The sequence below is a fragment of the Mustela nivalis genome, assembly GCF_964662115.1.
Source record: "Mustela nivalis genome assembly, chromosome: 4".
NCBI classification, from domain to species: domain Eukaryota; kingdom Metazoa; phylum Chordata; class Mammalia; order Carnivora; family Mustelidae; genus Mustela; species Mustela nivalis.
This window is the reverse complement of record NC_139023.1, coordinates 10,698,364-10,716,117: the sequence shown is the minus strand read 5'-3', so window position 1 is coordinate 10,716,117 and position 17,754 is coordinate 10,698,364. Positions and strand designations below refer to the sequence as shown.

The following is a 17,754-nucleotide window of genomic DNA, read 5'->3' as shown; positions in this document are numbered from 1 at the left end:
GATCATCTCTTCCTGTTGGGTGGTTCTTCTTCACTCTTAGCACTGTCCTGCCTGGTGCTGGCCTTCCCGAGTCTTTGGGTTGCAGTCTACCCTGTTCAGTCAGACCAAAGGACAACAGCTCCTGGGGTTGGCGCTTACTGCGTGAGGGCTCTGGGTGACACTCTGCCCAGAGCAGGTGGAGATTGTCAGGCCTGTGTTTCTGGGCAGGGCGAGGGAAGATTGAGGTTATGGAGGGTGTTGTCTCTGTTGAACATTTAAACCTTGTATAATGACTAAAGTAGCCCACTGAGGGGCAAGTTAGACTTGGTCTCAGGTTGGCTCTTCTGTCCTCATGAGTGCCTTGCCTAGAGAGCAGAGGGGCTTCACAAGTTGGTGTCAGGGCTCAAGTGTGGTGGGAGTAAGGAGCATTCATGCTCCGTATTTCTGTCCCCCAGAAAGGGAAGGGAGAAGGAGAATCAACATTGTGTGGCACCTTTGTGTACCATACATGGTGGGAGATGCTTTATTGATGTGGTTTGATTTGGACTGTCCATAAACATGATCTCTCTCTCTCTCTCTATGCATCTCCCTATGTATGAAGACTATACAGATATCTCTCTATATGTACCTGTATCTAGTAGATATAAATATAGAGATATAGATATACATATAGATTATATTTTATGTCTTACAGGTGACTAGAAAAGGGCTTTTACTAGGGTGACGTTAAAATTACTTTGGAGAGTCAACTTTGGAGAGATCGTGGAACACTTCAGAACTGTACTTTATGAAAAATAAGATGACTTTTAGTGCTGTTCATTCATCAGGTTTCTGTACTACCTTTAAGTGGTTGTTTTAGCCTAGATATTTTCAAATAATTGATGACCACTGAACACATGAAAGTTATATTTCTTTGTGAATATTCACTAATTTGAACTTTTTATCATGCTAGTCACTTTTTGCCTCTTACTAACTACTAGTAATGGTAACTGCAATGGAATCTTAACCTCAGTGTGTGGTCTTTGAGTCATCCTGGTACCCAAGGACTATTAGAACTTTGCTAGAAATGAGCACTTAAAAGACAGGTGGACAAGTTTACTGACTTCAAGGACAGGAGGTTAGCTGAGTAACCATAAGCTTGACTCCCTCTCAAGACGTTTTTCCTGTAGCTGTTTGCTCCTGCCTAGAGATTGTTATCATCATCATCATCACCATCAAATATTAAATATTAAAAGCACTGTACTTAGTAAGCAGCAGATAACAAGCCGAGATTTCTTATCAGTCTTGCTTGGGGAACCTCAAGTTGCCTTAAGGATTTCTCTGAGGCTTTCAGTGGACAAAATTCCCATGTAGTTTGGTGGGAAGAAAAGTATTTCCCTGTTTTTCATCACTTGGGCTGTTTATTTCCTTGCATGCCTAATCTTAAGTGTAATTGGTAGCATTAATATTAAAAGAGATTAGTCATCAGCATTCAAAATTATTTATAAAAATTACATAAGTAATATGTGATTTTCTATTAACAAACATATGCATTATTATTATTATTTTTTAATGTGAAAAGTGACCCCCCTATCCAAAAGACAAAAAGAGAAATCAGCCCTTGTCTTGTGTAGTGGTTTGAAATGCAGACCCTCCCTGTGGACATTTCATCAAGGTCTGACTTTCCCCTGTTAATTGCAAAATTACTCCATGCCCTTGGAAGGAGGTTTTCTTTTCATGAGCTGTTATTTATGCCCCAGTAAATTATAGAAATGTTACCTTGATTATATCTTATTAGAGCTGCTTATGGACACTGTTCTGTGTTTGTGAGTAAATAAGCTGACAAATTATTTGTATTTCGTTTATTAAAGTATCTCATTATATGTGCTGATCTATTTCTTATTTTTTTTTTTTTAAAGAATGTGTAACAACTTTATTTTATTCTTCCAGGATTTTATTTAAATTCAAGTTAGTTAACATATAGTGTAGTATTGGTTTAGGAGTAGACTTTGGTGAGTCATCACTTACATATAACACCCAGTGCTCATCCTAACAAGTGCCCTCCGTAATGGCCATCATTTATTTAGCCCATCCTGCCCCCCCACCCCCCACGCTTCCCCGCATTGTCCCGCCTCCCTTCCAGCAAAGTGTCAAACCCACAGCCTCTGTGGCATCTGGACGTGATACTATGATTCTGTTTAAGGTTCTTGTTCCTCTATTTCTAAAAAATCTTTGACATTTGTTTTGGTTTAAGAAGTAAAGTCTATAGCATCTTTTTATAATCTGTCACTCATCCAGCGGCTCTGCCTCCTCTTCTATATTTTTCTTTTCATAATTAAAATAGAAATAATAAATATCTCTTAATTTTGCTTCCCTCCCTTACATCGCTCTTGGCAATAGATACAGCATGTTTTAGGCATCTTGGCATAAAGTCAGCTTTCTTTAGCTAAGTCAGGGAAGGCAGTATTTGACTTATATTTTGGGAATATTGCTGATTAGTTCTAGAAGGATGATATAAAGTGCCAAGCATTGTGGAATCTTTGAACTGGAGAAAACAGAAATTCAGTTGATTATAGGAGGAGCAACAATGTGGATAAAATTAAATTTGGAACATCCCTCACTGCTTAGTAAGAGATATGTGTGAGAGGCTGGGGATGGCAAAGATTTTACCTGTCCTCTGGCGATCCTTTAGACAGAACTAAATCTGCAGGTCTAAATCTTTGCCTAGAAATCTGCGCTCCCTCACAGCCACATAGCCATCCCCAGCCTCCCCAACCCCTTCCCTCAGTACTGACAGCTCAGCTTTTTTTTTTTTTTTTGATCTTTAAAATCCAGTGTTTATTTTACACTTACAGCATATCTTTTTTTTAATTGACATATAATGTATTATTTGTTTCAGGGATACAGGGCTGTGATTCATCAGTCATACACAATTCATAGCACATACCCTTCCCAGTGTCCATAACCCACCCATCGCTCCGACCCCCTTACCCTCCAGAAACCCTCAGTTTTGTTTCCTGAGATTAAGAGTCTCTTATGGTTTGTCTCCCTCTCTGGTTTTGTCTTGTTTCATTTTATTCCTTTCTTCCCCCATGATCCTCTGCCTTGTTTCTCAGATTCTGCATATCAGCGACCTCATATGATAATTGTCTTTCTCTGATTGACTTATTTCACTTAGCATAATACCTCTAATTCCATCCACCTCATTGCAAAGGGCAAGATTTTATTTTTTTTTTAAAGATTTTATTTATTTATTTATTTGAGAGACAGTGAGAGAGAACATGAGCGAGGAGGTCAGAGGGAGAAGCAGACTCCCCATGGAGCTGGGAGCCCGAGGTGGGACTCGATCCAGGAACTCCAGGATCATGACCTGAGCTGAAGGCAGTCGTCCAACCAACTGAGCCACCCAGGCGGCCCAAGATTTCATTTTTGATGGCTGCATAATACTCCAGTGTGCGTGTATCTATATGAAGTTCACATTTTCTTTATCTCTTCATCTGCCAATGGACATCTAGGCTCTTTCCATAGTTTCCATAGTTTAGCTATTGTAGACATTACTGCTATAAACATTGGGGAGCAAGTGCCCCTTTGGATCACTACATTTGTATTTTTGGAGTAAATACCCTGTAGTGTAATTGCTGGGTCATAGGGTAGCTCTATTTTCAACTTTTTGAGGAACCTTCATACTGTTTTCCAGAGTGGCTGCACCAGCTTGCATTCCCACCAACAATGTAGGAGGGTTCCTCTTTCTCTGTGTCCTCACCATCATCTGTTGTTTCCTGAGTTACTAATTTTAGCCATTCTAATTGGTATGAAGTGGTACCTCATTGTGGTTTTGATTGTATTTTCCTGATGCTGAGTGATGTTGAGTACTTTTTCATGTATCTGTTGGCCATTTGGATGTTTTCTTTGCAGAAATGTCTGTTCATGTCTTCTCCCCGTTTCTTAATTGGATTCTTTGTTCTTTGGCTATTGAATTTGATAAGTTCCTTATAGATTTTGGATACTAGCTCTTTATCTGATATTTCATTTGCAGATATCTTCTCCCATTCTGTCTCTTGTCCTTTAGTTTTGTTGATTGTTTCCTTTGCTGTGCAAATGCTTTCTATCTTGATGAAGTCCCGATAGTTCATTTTTGCCTTTGCTTTCCTGGCTTTTGGCATGTATCTAGGAAGAAGTTGCTGTGAGAGGGTGAAGAGGTTGCTGCCTGTGTTCTCCTCAAGCATTTTGGACATCTCAGCTTTTATTTGTTTCTTTTTTAAAGATTTTATTTATTTATTTGACAGACAGAGATCACAAGTAGACAGAGAAGCGGGCAGAGAGAGAGAGAGAGAGAGAGAGGAGGAAGCAGGCTCCCTGCTGAGCAGAGAGTCCAATGTGGGGCTTGGTCCCAGGACTCTGGGATTATAACCTGAGATGAAGGCAGAAGCTTTAACCCACTGAGCCACCCAGGCACCCTGGAGATTTCAGCTTTTAAAAAAATATTTGTATACTGCCTTATTCCAAAAGCGGTTTAGTGTGAAGAGAAAATAATAGTTGAAAAACTGGAAGAGTGAGGTGTATAAATGCATGTCATGAAACTTTGCCTACCTGCCACTGGTTGGCCTGAGATTTGTGTCTTGTATTTCTAGCAGGCAGCACAAGGAAGCAAGTGTGATCAGTTGTAAGACTAAGAGTATAAATACTGTGTACTGTATAGTATAACCACCCCCCACCTGCCCCACCAAGAACAACCCAAACTAACAAACCACCACTAATGCAGTGATAAAATACTCGCCTTGATATTGACACATGGGAGCTATTTCTTCTCTGGGATTTAATGAGTTAGTTGGTGACAGTATCTGTGAGTTCCCTGAACCTTGGTCTCTTTGCCTATACAATTAAGATAGAAGTATTTAATTTGTCTGGTTGTGATGATTGCATGAGGTAATAGATATGAGACCTAGGCAGAGCCTGGCACATTTAAGTATCCAAAAAATTGTTACTATCATCTATATGTACAGTAAACACAGTAATGTGTTTCCTAAAGGAGCTAATAGATCTGTCTTGCATATAGAGGCATATGGTGTGTAAGTACCCAGTCCTTTATGGAATTTTGAGTTTGGCTGGAGCAAAACCCTCTTCTGGTTTGATGGGTTTAATTCTACAAAATTCTAAGTCGTCTTTGGTGGTGTCTGTGAAAGCCTCTTTGACTCGAATGACTACAGAGTTACTAAGTGTAAGAGTTCTCTGTTGGCCTGAAAACATGATAGCAACTATCAATGACATGAATTTAGAAATATCTCAGGAATTGGAAGAATTGGACATGATAGCATCGCAGTTCTTCTGCTTGCAGGTGAGGATAGGAAGAAGGATGGGAAACACAAGCATCGCCTTGTGATAATTTCTGACATCGAGAGATAACTCGGAAAGCCATGTTTTCTTCCCAGTAGTACTGGCTGTGGGATGGATTATGAGATATTCCCGAGACATTTGGAGTTTGTTGGGAATTTGCACCATCTGTCAGAGAAAGGCATGCAGGGTATTTATTTGAACACATGATACTGAGACCACTGCCAAATCAAGAGCTGAATGCCCTTTGACTCACACCTAAATGAATGACATCAAATGTAGATTCCAGTAGTTTTACTTTATACAATTTTAGTAGCAAAAATGCAAACTTTATTTTAATAATATTAAAAGCAATCACCTTAATTGTTTTTCTTTTTGAGTGTAGTTGAAACAAGTACCTTTTTTTTTTTTTTATGAATTATAGCTATTTAAAAAAATTATTGCTTCTCCTTAGGAAGAAGTTTTCTGTGAAATTTTGGAAGCAGTTTTTGGTGACATTTCTAGCAGAGAGGTTTTATTTTATACACACACACACACACACACTTATTTTTTAAGTCTGAAACTCTCTTACAAGTTAAGCAAGTATCTGTCCCCGCGTCTTTTAGCATCTATGGTTTTGTAAACTCTTGCTGGATTGGAAGGCTTGTCTGTCAAGCTTCTCATCTTTTACTTTACATGTAAAATAATACTACACCCTCAACCTTTGTAGATTTCCTAAGTGCTTGCTGTCCTTTTTATGAGTTGCAATTTTAAAAATAGCCATCAGTCTTCATGACATATTTCTGAGACAGGTTAAGATATTTTATTGAAAATAAATATCGGAATCCACCTATGAGAGTCTTATCAACAATAGTGTATTTTCATCAGTAATTCTGCTTGCTGAAGACAGGTGTTCTGTGGGTACAGCAAGTCTTCCATTAGAGCTCATTTTTCTTTTGGTATTTTGTTACTCGGCATGTACGGCTTATGAAATACGTGGTCACCACCTTGAGAAAGCGTGCCTTCCCTTCGCTCTCCAGAGCAAGGTGTCTTGCTGTCCTCTTACGGACGCAGAAGCTGAAGTGGACAGTGACTAAGAAGTAATTGAGGAAACACAAGCCCCGTCCCTGAGTTCCTAAAGGTTTATTTAACCGCAGGACGATGCTCTTTCTCTTCTCCCCGAACCCAAGACAGAAAAGGAAAATTTAGTTACCCATAACATGTGAGAGGAAAAGGAGGATGCTTTGAGTTTTGCCCAGTGTCATGGTTTCTTCTGGCAGCTCTTGGAAAGCAGTATCTTCTTTAGTCGGGGAATATTGTGTTCTGCTGTGCTGTAAGGATGCCCACAAAAAAGCTCACAGCTATCTGGGCACCACAGAATTGTAGCTTCCCAGAGGCCATAACTGAGAGTATTAAGAGTGCTTCTATGGAATGGGAGTGGGAACAGAAAGTGTACAACTGCCCATGTGCATGATGGATCTTTTCGGATTGGTGGAAATATTCTAAAATTAATTAAGGTGATGGTTGTAGAAATCCATAAATATACTAAACGTCATTGAATTGTACCTTAAAATGAGTGCATTTTATGCATGTAAATTACACTTCAATAAAGCCGATAAAAATGTCTGAAACTTGGGGTGTCTTGCTGGGAACCACAGTTCTGCTTGGTATCTGGGCTCCAGAGAGCATCATCATATCGGAGAGCTTCCCCACCTGTGTGCAAATGTGTGTTAAAGTGACTGAAGGGTGTGTGTGTGCGTGTTGGGGGGGCACCTGAGGCAGCAGCCAAGGGAGATGGGGATAAGCTGCATCTTATTCATAAGGTGATGGGGAGGGGGGTGGTTGTGGGAGGGCATGTGATCATGGTGTGAATAAAATGGCACCATTTTTATGGTGTTGTCACTCCAGTGAGGTCCCAGGTTGGGAATATTCCTCTCTGTGGGCTTTGAAAGCTCACTCTCTGAATCATTCTCTTTGGTTAGGTTGACAACAACATTTTATAGTCAGAAATCTTACCTTAAAATGCTATCAGCCCATAGAAACGATCTTTCAAATGACTTATCAAAGACACTGTGGATAAATAAATTAAAAAAATCTTTCTGTGTAATATCAGTATGACTAATGTAGCATCACTGCCCTTTTTTTTTTTTTTGCTTAGTTGCCATTATTTAATAAGATGTAGAAAATATTTAATGTGACAGGTTTTTAAATTTTCTAGCTTCTTAATTCTTTTCATGACGGTTTCCTAATTCCTGAATGAAAGCAACCAAGCTCTCAGTGTTTGATTTACTAAAGAAATTGGTTGGCTTTGTTTACATACATTGTGTGACTTGAGACAAAGCGGCAGGTCTCCCTCCATAACCGGAGCACAGGAAACAATTGACACTGTTTCTTAATTCACATTGTTTCTGAGACATTTCCTACTTCCTAGTATAATATAGCTTTCCCATGAGAACAATTTGCTTGCAAATGGTTAGACATGATAAATTTCTCATTGGCACTCATTCTGGGAGGAGAATTTCACTGTGCTTTGTAATAGTTGAGTTGGTGTGTGTGTGTCTCTGTGTGTTGGGGGGAGTTTCATACTTTATATAGATGCCTCCAACTTCATTCCAAATACCAGACTTTTTTTTTTGGAATGCTAACCCATTCACTTTGGGATCTGCATTCCTTAGTTGGAAGCTCTCGCCTAAAGGAGCATGTAACTGTTTTAATCCTTCCAATTCAAGGGAACACCCCTGTGAATTATACTGTATTTAGATATGCCTGATGAGTTCCTGTGCAAAGTAACTCACAGCACTTTATATTAGACATACTGCGTGTATAAGTTTTGCACGTTAGGTGTGTCGTATTCTCTGTGGAGTTCTCTGTGGTAAAGTGGTCATCAAGGAGTACTTCTAGAATAGAATAGGAAGTGGGAAAGGTGAGATAATCTCATCTAATTTGCTATTCAAAAAAGAAAAGAAAGTTTTCACATTACTTCCGAGATGGTGGTTCCCACATTCAGAAGTTATGCTGTATATAAAGTGAAAGTTAAAGTTTCCCGATTAAAAAAAAAAAAAAAGAAAAGAAAAAGATGTGGAACTTTGAGTTCTTTTTTTTCCCCCCTGTCTTATCAGATTTTGTAAAAATAATATCACTTGTCAGTTTTGCAGCTTCTTCCATCTAGAGAACTAAAAGCATTTCACAATCTTTTTTCCTCATGCCCTTCTCTTCAAGGCAATTTTTGCTGGGCTGGGTTTATTTTTATCATTGCAACAACCAGTTTTTAGAAACTTTTGGAAACGAAAAAAGAAAAATGAGAATGGCACTGTAACTGACATTCATTTTAGCTGTTTCCTAGTGTGAACATTTGAGTATTTCTAAAATCTTCTCTCCAAGTATGTCTTATTTTTTCTCAATTTGTCCCAGTTCTAAGTCTCTATTCTGCTGATTTGGTAAAAAAAAAAAAAAGGAAAAAAAAAGTTTGAACGTAAAACCTTATGCCCAGCAGAATGACTTCTTGAACTTTGAGTTAGATCTTTATTTTTTGCTGCTCCCAGACCTCCTTTCTCAGCTCCCTGCTCCGTGTGTCACAGACTCAGGAGGGTTAGAACCGGATAGGTCCCCTGGGATCACCCGAGGTAAGCCTGTGGTTACACAAATAATGAGATTGAGGCCCAGAATGGTTAAGGGACAAGCTCAAGGTCAAATAGCTTATTGATGACCCAGGTATGACCAGAATCAAGGATTCCTGATTTCTGGCGTGGTATTTTTTGGTTTCCCTAAACTTTTAAAAGGAGTCTATCTGAATAGAACTGGAGTACACCCTCGCAGAATCCTGGTGCCTGCCAACAGATTGAATTATACTCTAGCGACCTGAAAATTGGGAAGAGATTTTTTTTTTCAAGTTTATTTGTCAAATATAAAATGGTAATGAATTCATAGACATTTCCTTCTGACCAGAGGAGCTTGTGAAATTTCTGTGCAGCAGAGAATGTGCTTTGAAATGACTGGTGATCTCTGTACCTTCTCAGGCCACCATACCATCTATATTGGGGTCCATGTGCCGAAGAGCTACAGGAGAAGGAGACGCCACAAGAGAAAGACAGGGCACAAAGAGAAGAAGGAAAAAGAAAGAATCTCTGAGAACTACTCTGATAAGTCAGATGTGGAAAATGCTGATGAGTCCAGCAGCAGCATCCTGAAACCCCTCAGTGAGTACTTCCTGGGCGTCTCTGCGCTTCTCCGTCCTACTCCCACATTCTTGGGAAAGACACCTTTCGGGATCTTATGATGAATGAGGAGGGGCGCGGTCATCCTGAGATGGTCTCCTCTTGAAGGGTAATGTCTGTGGGACTCTTTTCTTGTCCTAGCAGGTTGTTCTAGGAGATCTGGTAAGATTCTGAGAAGATCTGATAAAGTTTAGGCATGTCTGTGGTTTTTACATTTTGAGTCGTGAAATAGGGCCGAGTGTTAGACACGGTATTTAACTACAGTAATCAATAGTACTGGAAGACTCAAAGAAATTTTTGGATTGCTTTGGCTTCGAAATAGGTTCTTTTAAGACAGTGGGTCAAGGTGAGAGCTATATATACATAGGATGTTGATAGTGTTATAGATGGCATTTAACCAGGCTTTGGGCCAGGTCGATGATTTGAAAAGGAAGAGTAGACAGGCATCCTGTGAATCAGAGAAGAACGTAGAGCAATATAGTCCTTGACATGTTGAACATTAAGTATCAGACACTGGATAGGAGTGTTATTAAGAACAGGGTAACAAGAGCTCAGAGGACAGACACCCCAGGCTTCGCTTGATAGGGTGCGTTGTGTATGCACGGATATGCATTTGTTGCTTTTGCTTCTTCGGATGTGGAGATTATTTGGCCATCCGGGGAGCTTTGTGGCTGAAGTGAGAATGAGTACGTGAAGAAGGGAGAAGCAATAGAAACACATGCCGGTTTTGGAAGATTCCCCAACAGGAGCTCCATAGTGACAGCTTTGCATGCTGGCGGAGCTCTGTACATGCCTCATCTTTTTGCTGCAGTTGCAGAAATATGGAGCCCGCAATAAAATGCGCTCTGGGTGGCACAGATAAGGTCCCGCTCAGTCACCGCAGGTGATGAGAGCATGAATTAGAACCAACAGCTTACGAGTGTTGAACCATGAATTTACAGAGTTCAATTAAAGAGGGTGTGAAGCGTGGGGATGGGAATCTGTGAATCTCGAATACTCTCACTACTGACACGGAGCAGGTGGCTTAGGAGCTAGTGATGTGCTGTCCTGAGAGGAACCGTGCAGACGGACCTCCGGATTGGAGAGCCACGTGGGAGGAAAGCGCGGAGACAGACCACAGAATTCGCACTGCAAGATATTAGAATAAATGTGAGACAGAAAGGACCAAAGGGCAGGAGATAGGAATTCTGCACTTTTCATTAGACTGTTGGGGAAAAGCCTGTCTGAAAGGAATCCTTCCTATACTGACTGAAATCATGGGATCTGTTTCAAGCAAAGTCCTTGAGATGCAGATTAAAAAGGTCATAGTTAATAGTCTGCAGGAACAAAAGATTACACCCTTTTCCAAATAAATTACTACTGTTTATTTCTGTTTGCTATCTGTTTTGGCGAAGCTGTGCCGAACCAGAGGTCTCTCCCTGGGGAGTGTGTGTGTGTGTGTGTGTGTGTGTGTGTGTGTGATCTCTTGCTCTCTCCCTCCCTTTGTTTCTAAGTCATCTCTCATTCTGCAAGGTCTCAACGAGAGTGCATCGTCACTATAAATAGTGAAATAGTCACTATAAATAGTGAAAAGGTGAGAGATGCTCACCTCTACACATGGGCCAAGGGCTTTTGAGATAATTATGTACCAGCTTTTTAGGAAGGGCAGCAGGAACAATGCCAGTAACACTCGAGAGATGAAAAGGAACAAGCAGATCAGAGAGATGCTGAGACTAAATGTGCGCCGACCACCGGGGCCTGTTGGTTTCTGTGGCAGCTGGGGACTAGCTTGCGCGCAGCACATCAGGTAAACAAGGCTGTCCGTTCTCTTTACCCTCTGAGGTCTCCTCCCCGGGGCGTACTGCATTGTGTTGGATACTCTGTTTCTGAAGGGGTCATATGGAGAGACTGTTGTTAAGGACCCAGTTGTTCAGTGATCATAAGAAAATTATTTGTAAATGTACATTTTTCAGTTACTTTCTTGCTAGTCAGTAAGTTATGCTATCATATGCTTCGACGTATTTGACATGGATTATCCAATTTTTTTAAAAGAGTATTGGTGATTTTATTTATTTATTTATTTATTTATTTAGAGCACTTCCGGGGAGGGGGCAAAGAGGGAGGGAGAGAGAGAGAATCTCAAGCAGTCTCCATGCCCCAGCACAGAGTCTAGTTCCTGGGCTCAGTCTCACGACCCTGAGATCACGACCTGAACCAAAATTAAGAGTTGGATGCTTAGCCAACTGATACACTCAGATGGCCCCAATGGGTCATCCAATTTGATACGAAGATCCTCTTAGAAATATATTTTCTTTACTGCTTATCATGAAGACCAGATGGACTGGTAGCTGGTTTACCTGGCGCACTTCTATGTGAAAGTGAGAATTGTTGCACCACGTATAGAAAGGCATTTAACTCTAGGTTTTTGGGGAAGCTACAGGGCTCTGGCACCAACCCGACAATAAAATTCTTATGGGAAAACTCACTGAAATATCTCCCTAGGATACCATTTGATACCATAATTTTCTCTCAAGAACAGCTACACAGAGTTTGTTATTCTTGGGTCTAGAGAGTTAGAGTTCCTTATGTGCATACAGGCATACCGTGTCCCATAGATCAGATTCCTGCACGAGCCTGACATTACATCAGGTGATGCTTGTAACTTCTGGAAAAACCCTGTGTATAAATAGAGTAACTTGATGAGAGTCATCTCTGATTCCTTATTTCACCCGCATATACAATCCTTCAGTGACTTTTATTAGTTCTACTTAAAATATATCTGAAACTGTCTACTGCTCTTTAGTTTTGCTGCCACATTCTTGTCCAGGGAATCTCTTGCTCAGACAATTGCCATAAGCTCCACTCTTCAAGTCTTTTTCCACCCAAAGGCAACAGTGATCATCATAAAATGTAAATTGGGTTATGCCCTTCCTCTGCTGAAAATTTCCTGTTGTCCTTAGAATAAAATCTTTATTGGACATCATGGCCCACAGTGTCTCACCAGTCCTGCCATGTGCCCTTCTCATCTTGCTCACTTTAGTTCAGCCACACTGATTTTTCAGTTCCTTGGTGTCCAAACCCTTTCTGCCTCAGGGCCTTTGCACATATAGCCCGTCTTCCTGGAATGGTCACCCCATTCTTGTCCTACTTAGCTTTTCTTTCTATTTATGTTCTAGCTTTTTTTTTTTTTTTTTAAGATTTTATTTATTTATGTGTCTGAGATGGAGAGAGAGATTGAGCATGAGAGAGAGCACAAGCAGGCAGAGCAGCAGCAGGCAGAAGGAGAAGCAGACTCCCCACTGAGCAAGGAGCCCAATGCAGGACTGGATCCCAGGACCCTGGGAACGTGACCCGAGCCAAAGGCAGACCCTTAACCAACTGAGCCACCCAGGTGTCTTGTGTTCTAGCTTTCATATGTTGTGGAGACAGACTTTTCCTATTACTCTATCAACGTAGGTTCTCCAGTGTCTTTTGTTCTCAGCTCTTTCTTTCCTTCATACTTTATGCTTCAACTTGCGATGTTGCGAGCATGTGCCGATGGCACATTGTTAGCTCAGTGAGTGATAAAATCAGAGTTGTCTTGTTCACTGTGTTATTTCTGAAACTTAGCACAGTGCCTGGCACATAGTACGTGCCTAATAAATGCTTATGGAGGAGTAAGTGAGTGAATGGATCACTACAGAGGAAGACACAAACGTTGCTTTTATTGGTGTGAGTATTTCACAGTAATTGACTAAGATCCCACTGATTTTCTTGTTTTTAGTCCTTGCACATCATCTTTATCTTTCCCTGCTCTGCCTTCTTCCCTCACCACATAAAATCTGGCCCTAACTTTTTAACTATTCCACTTTGCAAAGTGCCTCATTGTTTTAACTATTGCCACAGTGGCATTTTGGTTTGGGGAGATGACTTCCCAGCGTGTTGTGCTGCTTGTCGCCCACAGCTGATGGAAGAAATTCATCCGCAGGCCACATGCATTCATCATGCACACTTCGAAACGCCCAGAATCCAGGCAGCCCAGCTTCAGAAGCCGTGTTAAAGAGGCACAGAATTGAATAATTAAGGGCATTTAGAAGAAGAAATAAGCCAAGTGTCTTCCCATGTGTAGGCAACATCAGGAGGACGACATAATTAACAGGTTCATTTGGCTCATACCCGAGATGCTTCTCCTTTTCTTTATGGCTCTCCTGTCAAGGCAGGGCTTCCAAAGAGTGAGTGCATGTTTTGGTTCCCACACATCTGGAGCCTTGAGGAGGAACTGGATCTGTTCCTCCCAGCTTGGCGGCAGCCCCGAGTCCTTACGCAGCCGCTCTCCCCGGTGTGGTGTCCGGACCGCCCGCCCAGCCTGGGACACGGGAAGGAAACGCGTGCGAGAAGGTGTGGTTCCCCGAGCAGCCGGGGAGGGAGGCCGGGCAAGGAGAGTGAGATGGAAGAGAGGCAGGAGGAGATACAAGGGAATGAGGAGGTGGTGTGGAGTGGGTGGCGGAGAGAAAAGTTAGATTGTGCTCTTTCTTAAAAATAATCCTTTTTGCCTCCTCCACCGTGCATTTTTTTTTTTTTTTAAAGTTAGCAGCTGCCATCCTCTGAGGGTTGCCCAGAAAGTGGGTGGGAAGGTGGTCTTTGATGAGTTGGGCCCTAGAAACACACCACAACGTCCACAGATGGTTTTGACCTCCGAACTTCTCATTCGGTTAGGGTCCTGGGATATTTGTGGGGGAATCCCAAGCTGCTTTGTGAGTGCGGAGACTAGACTCTGAAGATGTGTAAAATGTTAGGAAACAGAGCGACAAACAGAATATCCCGTTCAGCCTATCGGTCTGATGTGTGAGGGATTTCTGGACAAGCTGGAGCAGGCATCAGTGCTTGGAGGTGCTCACGGCTTCTCACACGTATGACTTGCCTGTGGTGGAATCATACTGTGAGGTATGTGCATACAGACGCTCATTCAGTCTTGTGGTGTTCTTTTTTTAGCCCTTTGGATAGGTACCAGAACTGATGGATTTATGCTGGTCAACATTGTTCTGTGAGCCGGGAACAATGGATGCCAGTTGGTGGTCCAGTTATGGTCAGGAAAGCGAAACAGAGAAATGGGGAGCTGCTTTTGTTCGGTGCTTCCGGGTAAATGAACAGGGTACCTTTTCAGAAGAGCCAAGATTATTTGGGGTTTTGTCATCTGACTTCCCCTTTTCCCAGTGCACACCCCTCTGCCCTGCCTCTACCTGACCTTATTCCTCTTAGTGCATTTCTTTTTTTTTTTTTTCTTGATTTTTCAATGTTTTCAGGCAAGACCCTGAAGCCTAAGGTCATAAAGTAAGCTTTGTTTATTCTCGATAATGCCATGTACAGGTGCCCCAAATGAATGAGTGCGGTAGGGGAAGAGAGGATCTTGGGAATGTGTGTGAAATGAGGTAGATGTTGTCCCTGTTAAGAAACCAAACAGAACATGAAAGAACTATACTGTCTCTGTCACCCTCTTCTCTATTTTTTTTTTTAATCTTATATAAGTAGGAGGAAGTACTTTTCTCTAAGTCTGAAACAAAGTCCCTTTATATTAAAAAAAAATTGAAAACTTAGAGTTTGCCTTTGAAGAAGGGGCACTTGTAATGTCATTTTACTGGGAAAGCAGTGGTTGGGAACACATATTCGAGCCAGACTGAGTTTGAGTCCTAGCTCCTAGCAGCAGTGCAAACCTTGGCAAAGGTAATTAACCTCTCTGTGCCCCAGGTTTCTCACGCTCGAAAGGGAGATAATCATGGAATTTAATTCACAGTGTTCTGAGTATTAAGTGAGCAGTGCATCTGGTTAACAGTTACGGTTAGCAACTATTATTTTGATGACTCTGAACAAGCTCATCTCTCCCCCATCCATTGTACACAGCTAACATCAAGAGCTTCAGACTAAAACTTTGTAGAGATTAATATCCTATGAACACTAATCACTATCCTTTAAGGTCTTCTGGAATTTTCTAGTACAATTTCCCACTGGCTCTTCCTTTGCTTTAGCTACCAGCTTGGCTCCTCACTCCCAATGGATCTTTGAGAGAACCAACCGAAATTTAGTCTTTAAAGCTTGCTTGGGGAGTCCCCTGGATGCTGACTGGTAGGAAAAAAGACCAATGAAACAAGACTTTCAGTGGGGGGAGAAGTGGTCGCTATTGTGACTGCTCGCTGACTGTGTTCTTGATTTTGGTCAGCAGTTGGCATTCCCAGTTCGGGGCCCCTGCAGGCAAGTGGGCTGTTTGCTCCTTCCTGAGAAGGATCTCTTCTGGCTCTCTGTCTTTCTCACTGAAATTAATCCGAGGAAGGGCTGTTGGGTGGGACAGGTCAGCAACTTGAAGGCAGTGTTGTACAGAAAGGAAATATGTCTGGCACACTTGTGTGTTTGGTGCCGTTGGGTTGGGTCAGCAGGATCGTGTTTTGTGTGGTACAGATAATTGCTGTTTATTCCTCTGGGATGCTGGTGCATACAGGAGGACTGTGTCATGGAGCTTTGGCCTTCTTTAGCTAGTTAACCATGTACGTCTCTCAGGGAGCTTTGAATTTCTGAAATTCGGCTCTCCTGGAGTGCCCTCCAAAGGGCAGTACTTACACTGTGGAAGGGTGTCATTTCTTGGTGCCTCTGATTGTTCTATTATGATAGTTATTTCATTTTATCATGCCATGAGATGTTATGAATAGTGTGTTTACATGTGTCATGGGAGAGTTGATGTTGCTTCTATTTTTAGTGACTCATGAGTTCAGGAGGCCCCAGAGAGTTCTACTGTGCTCCAGGTGCCGGGGTACTCCGGGCTAAAAGGAGGTTGTGACTTGGCATGGACAACAGGGGAAACCCCAGCAGTGTGTGGAATTTAAGATGTGAAGAATACTTTGATGAAGTGAGTGGGGGTGTAAATGGCTGCCTGCCACAGCCATTGCTACCCAGGCAGAAGGCAGGACACGTCCTGTGGTTTGGGTTCAAATTTGTAAGACAGGAAGCTGGAGGGTGTGAGTATATTTGTGAGTATGTGTGTATGTGTGTGATTATTGGACTTGTGTGGAATATTGGTAGGGCTCTTTCTTTTGAACTTGAGTATGGTTTACGTATCATGTTACATTAGTCTCAGGCACACAACATCGTGATTCAGCAACTCTGTATGGGACGTGGTGCTCAGAACAACCATGGCTACCATCTGTCGCCATGCAACTCTGTGACAGTGTCATCGACTATCTTCCCTGTAGGGCTCTTCTTGAAAGGGTCTTCTGTTGAGGAAATTTCTCAGATTGAGGGAAATAGTTCTTAAAGGACTATATGTGTTCTTGGCACCAGGGATTTATTCCAGACTTTACGAGTTCAAACTGTTGATGCAGGAGTCATTGGGATGAGGGGCCATTGGGGGCGATGGGTCTATTCTACACAAAACTTCTCTGGAATTCTTCCATGACCACAATCTGGAAGCAGGAATGTTGGGTTCTTTTAATAAATTTCCAATGCAAGGGGAGCACTACTTGATTTCTTTTTTATCACATTTTTATGAAGGTGTTGTGAGCATGGAGTTCTTACTATCCTGGTTGCCTGTACAACAAAAATATCAACTATCCTTGCTTCTTTCCTGCTCTTTTTCTTCCGTAGCCAGCCATTCACTGAGTGCTGTTGGTTTTTCCTTCAGAGCCTGTCATGTCTGCCCTTTCCTTTGAATTCCTAATGCTACATCTTCTCATTTGGGTGTTCAGCCTTCAGATTCTTCTTTGAAATAGAAGGACTTTTTTCAGACAAGGCTGCCAGACATCTTTTTTTAAAAATTTATTTTATTTTTAAAAGATTTTATTTATTTATTTGACAGAGAGAGAGATCACAAGTAGACAGAGAGGCAGGCAGAGAGAGAGGAGGAAGCAGGCTCCCTGCCGAGTAGAGAGCCCAAAGTGGGGCTCGATCCCAGGACCCTGAGATCATGACATGACCTGAAGGCAGAGGCTTAACCCACTGAGCCACCCAGGCGCCCCCAAGGCTGCCAGACATCTTAAATTCACTTCCATCTAGTCTTTTTTTTTTTTTTTAAATTAAACAAGCAAACAAACAAACAAGCAAACAAGCAAAACTCTTCTAATGCTCTTTACTATTTAAGGCAGTTTCCTTACTTGGGATTCTCATACATTAAGAGTAAACTGATAATATAATGGGGTTTCCTCTATTAGTTTTAATATTTTAAGTTGTTTAATGATAATTATAGGTTTACTATGTTTCTTCGAGTCCTCAAAGACTACATTTATACTAACGCATAACAGCTTTCCCAGTTTTTGAGCTCCTGTGGCAAGTA

At 41.7% G+C, this 17,754-nt stretch overlaps 1 protein-coding gene across 8 annotated transcripts in view; it reads left to right on the top strand.

Annotated features, from left to right (window-relative positions):
• SLC4A4 (solute carrier family 4 member 4) overlaps positions 1-17,754 on the top strand; it is a 462,487-nt gene that overhangs the window by 140,922 nt on the left and 303,811 nt on the right. For all 8 annotated transcript variants that reach the window (XM_082726304.1, XM_082726303.1, XM_082726305.1 and 5 more), the window contains one exon: positions 9,285-9,464. In XM_082726304.1, the coding sequence (XP_082582430.1) occupies positions 9,285-9,464 (180 nt within the window). The remainder of the gene's footprint in view (positions 1-9,284; positions 9,465-17,754) is intronic.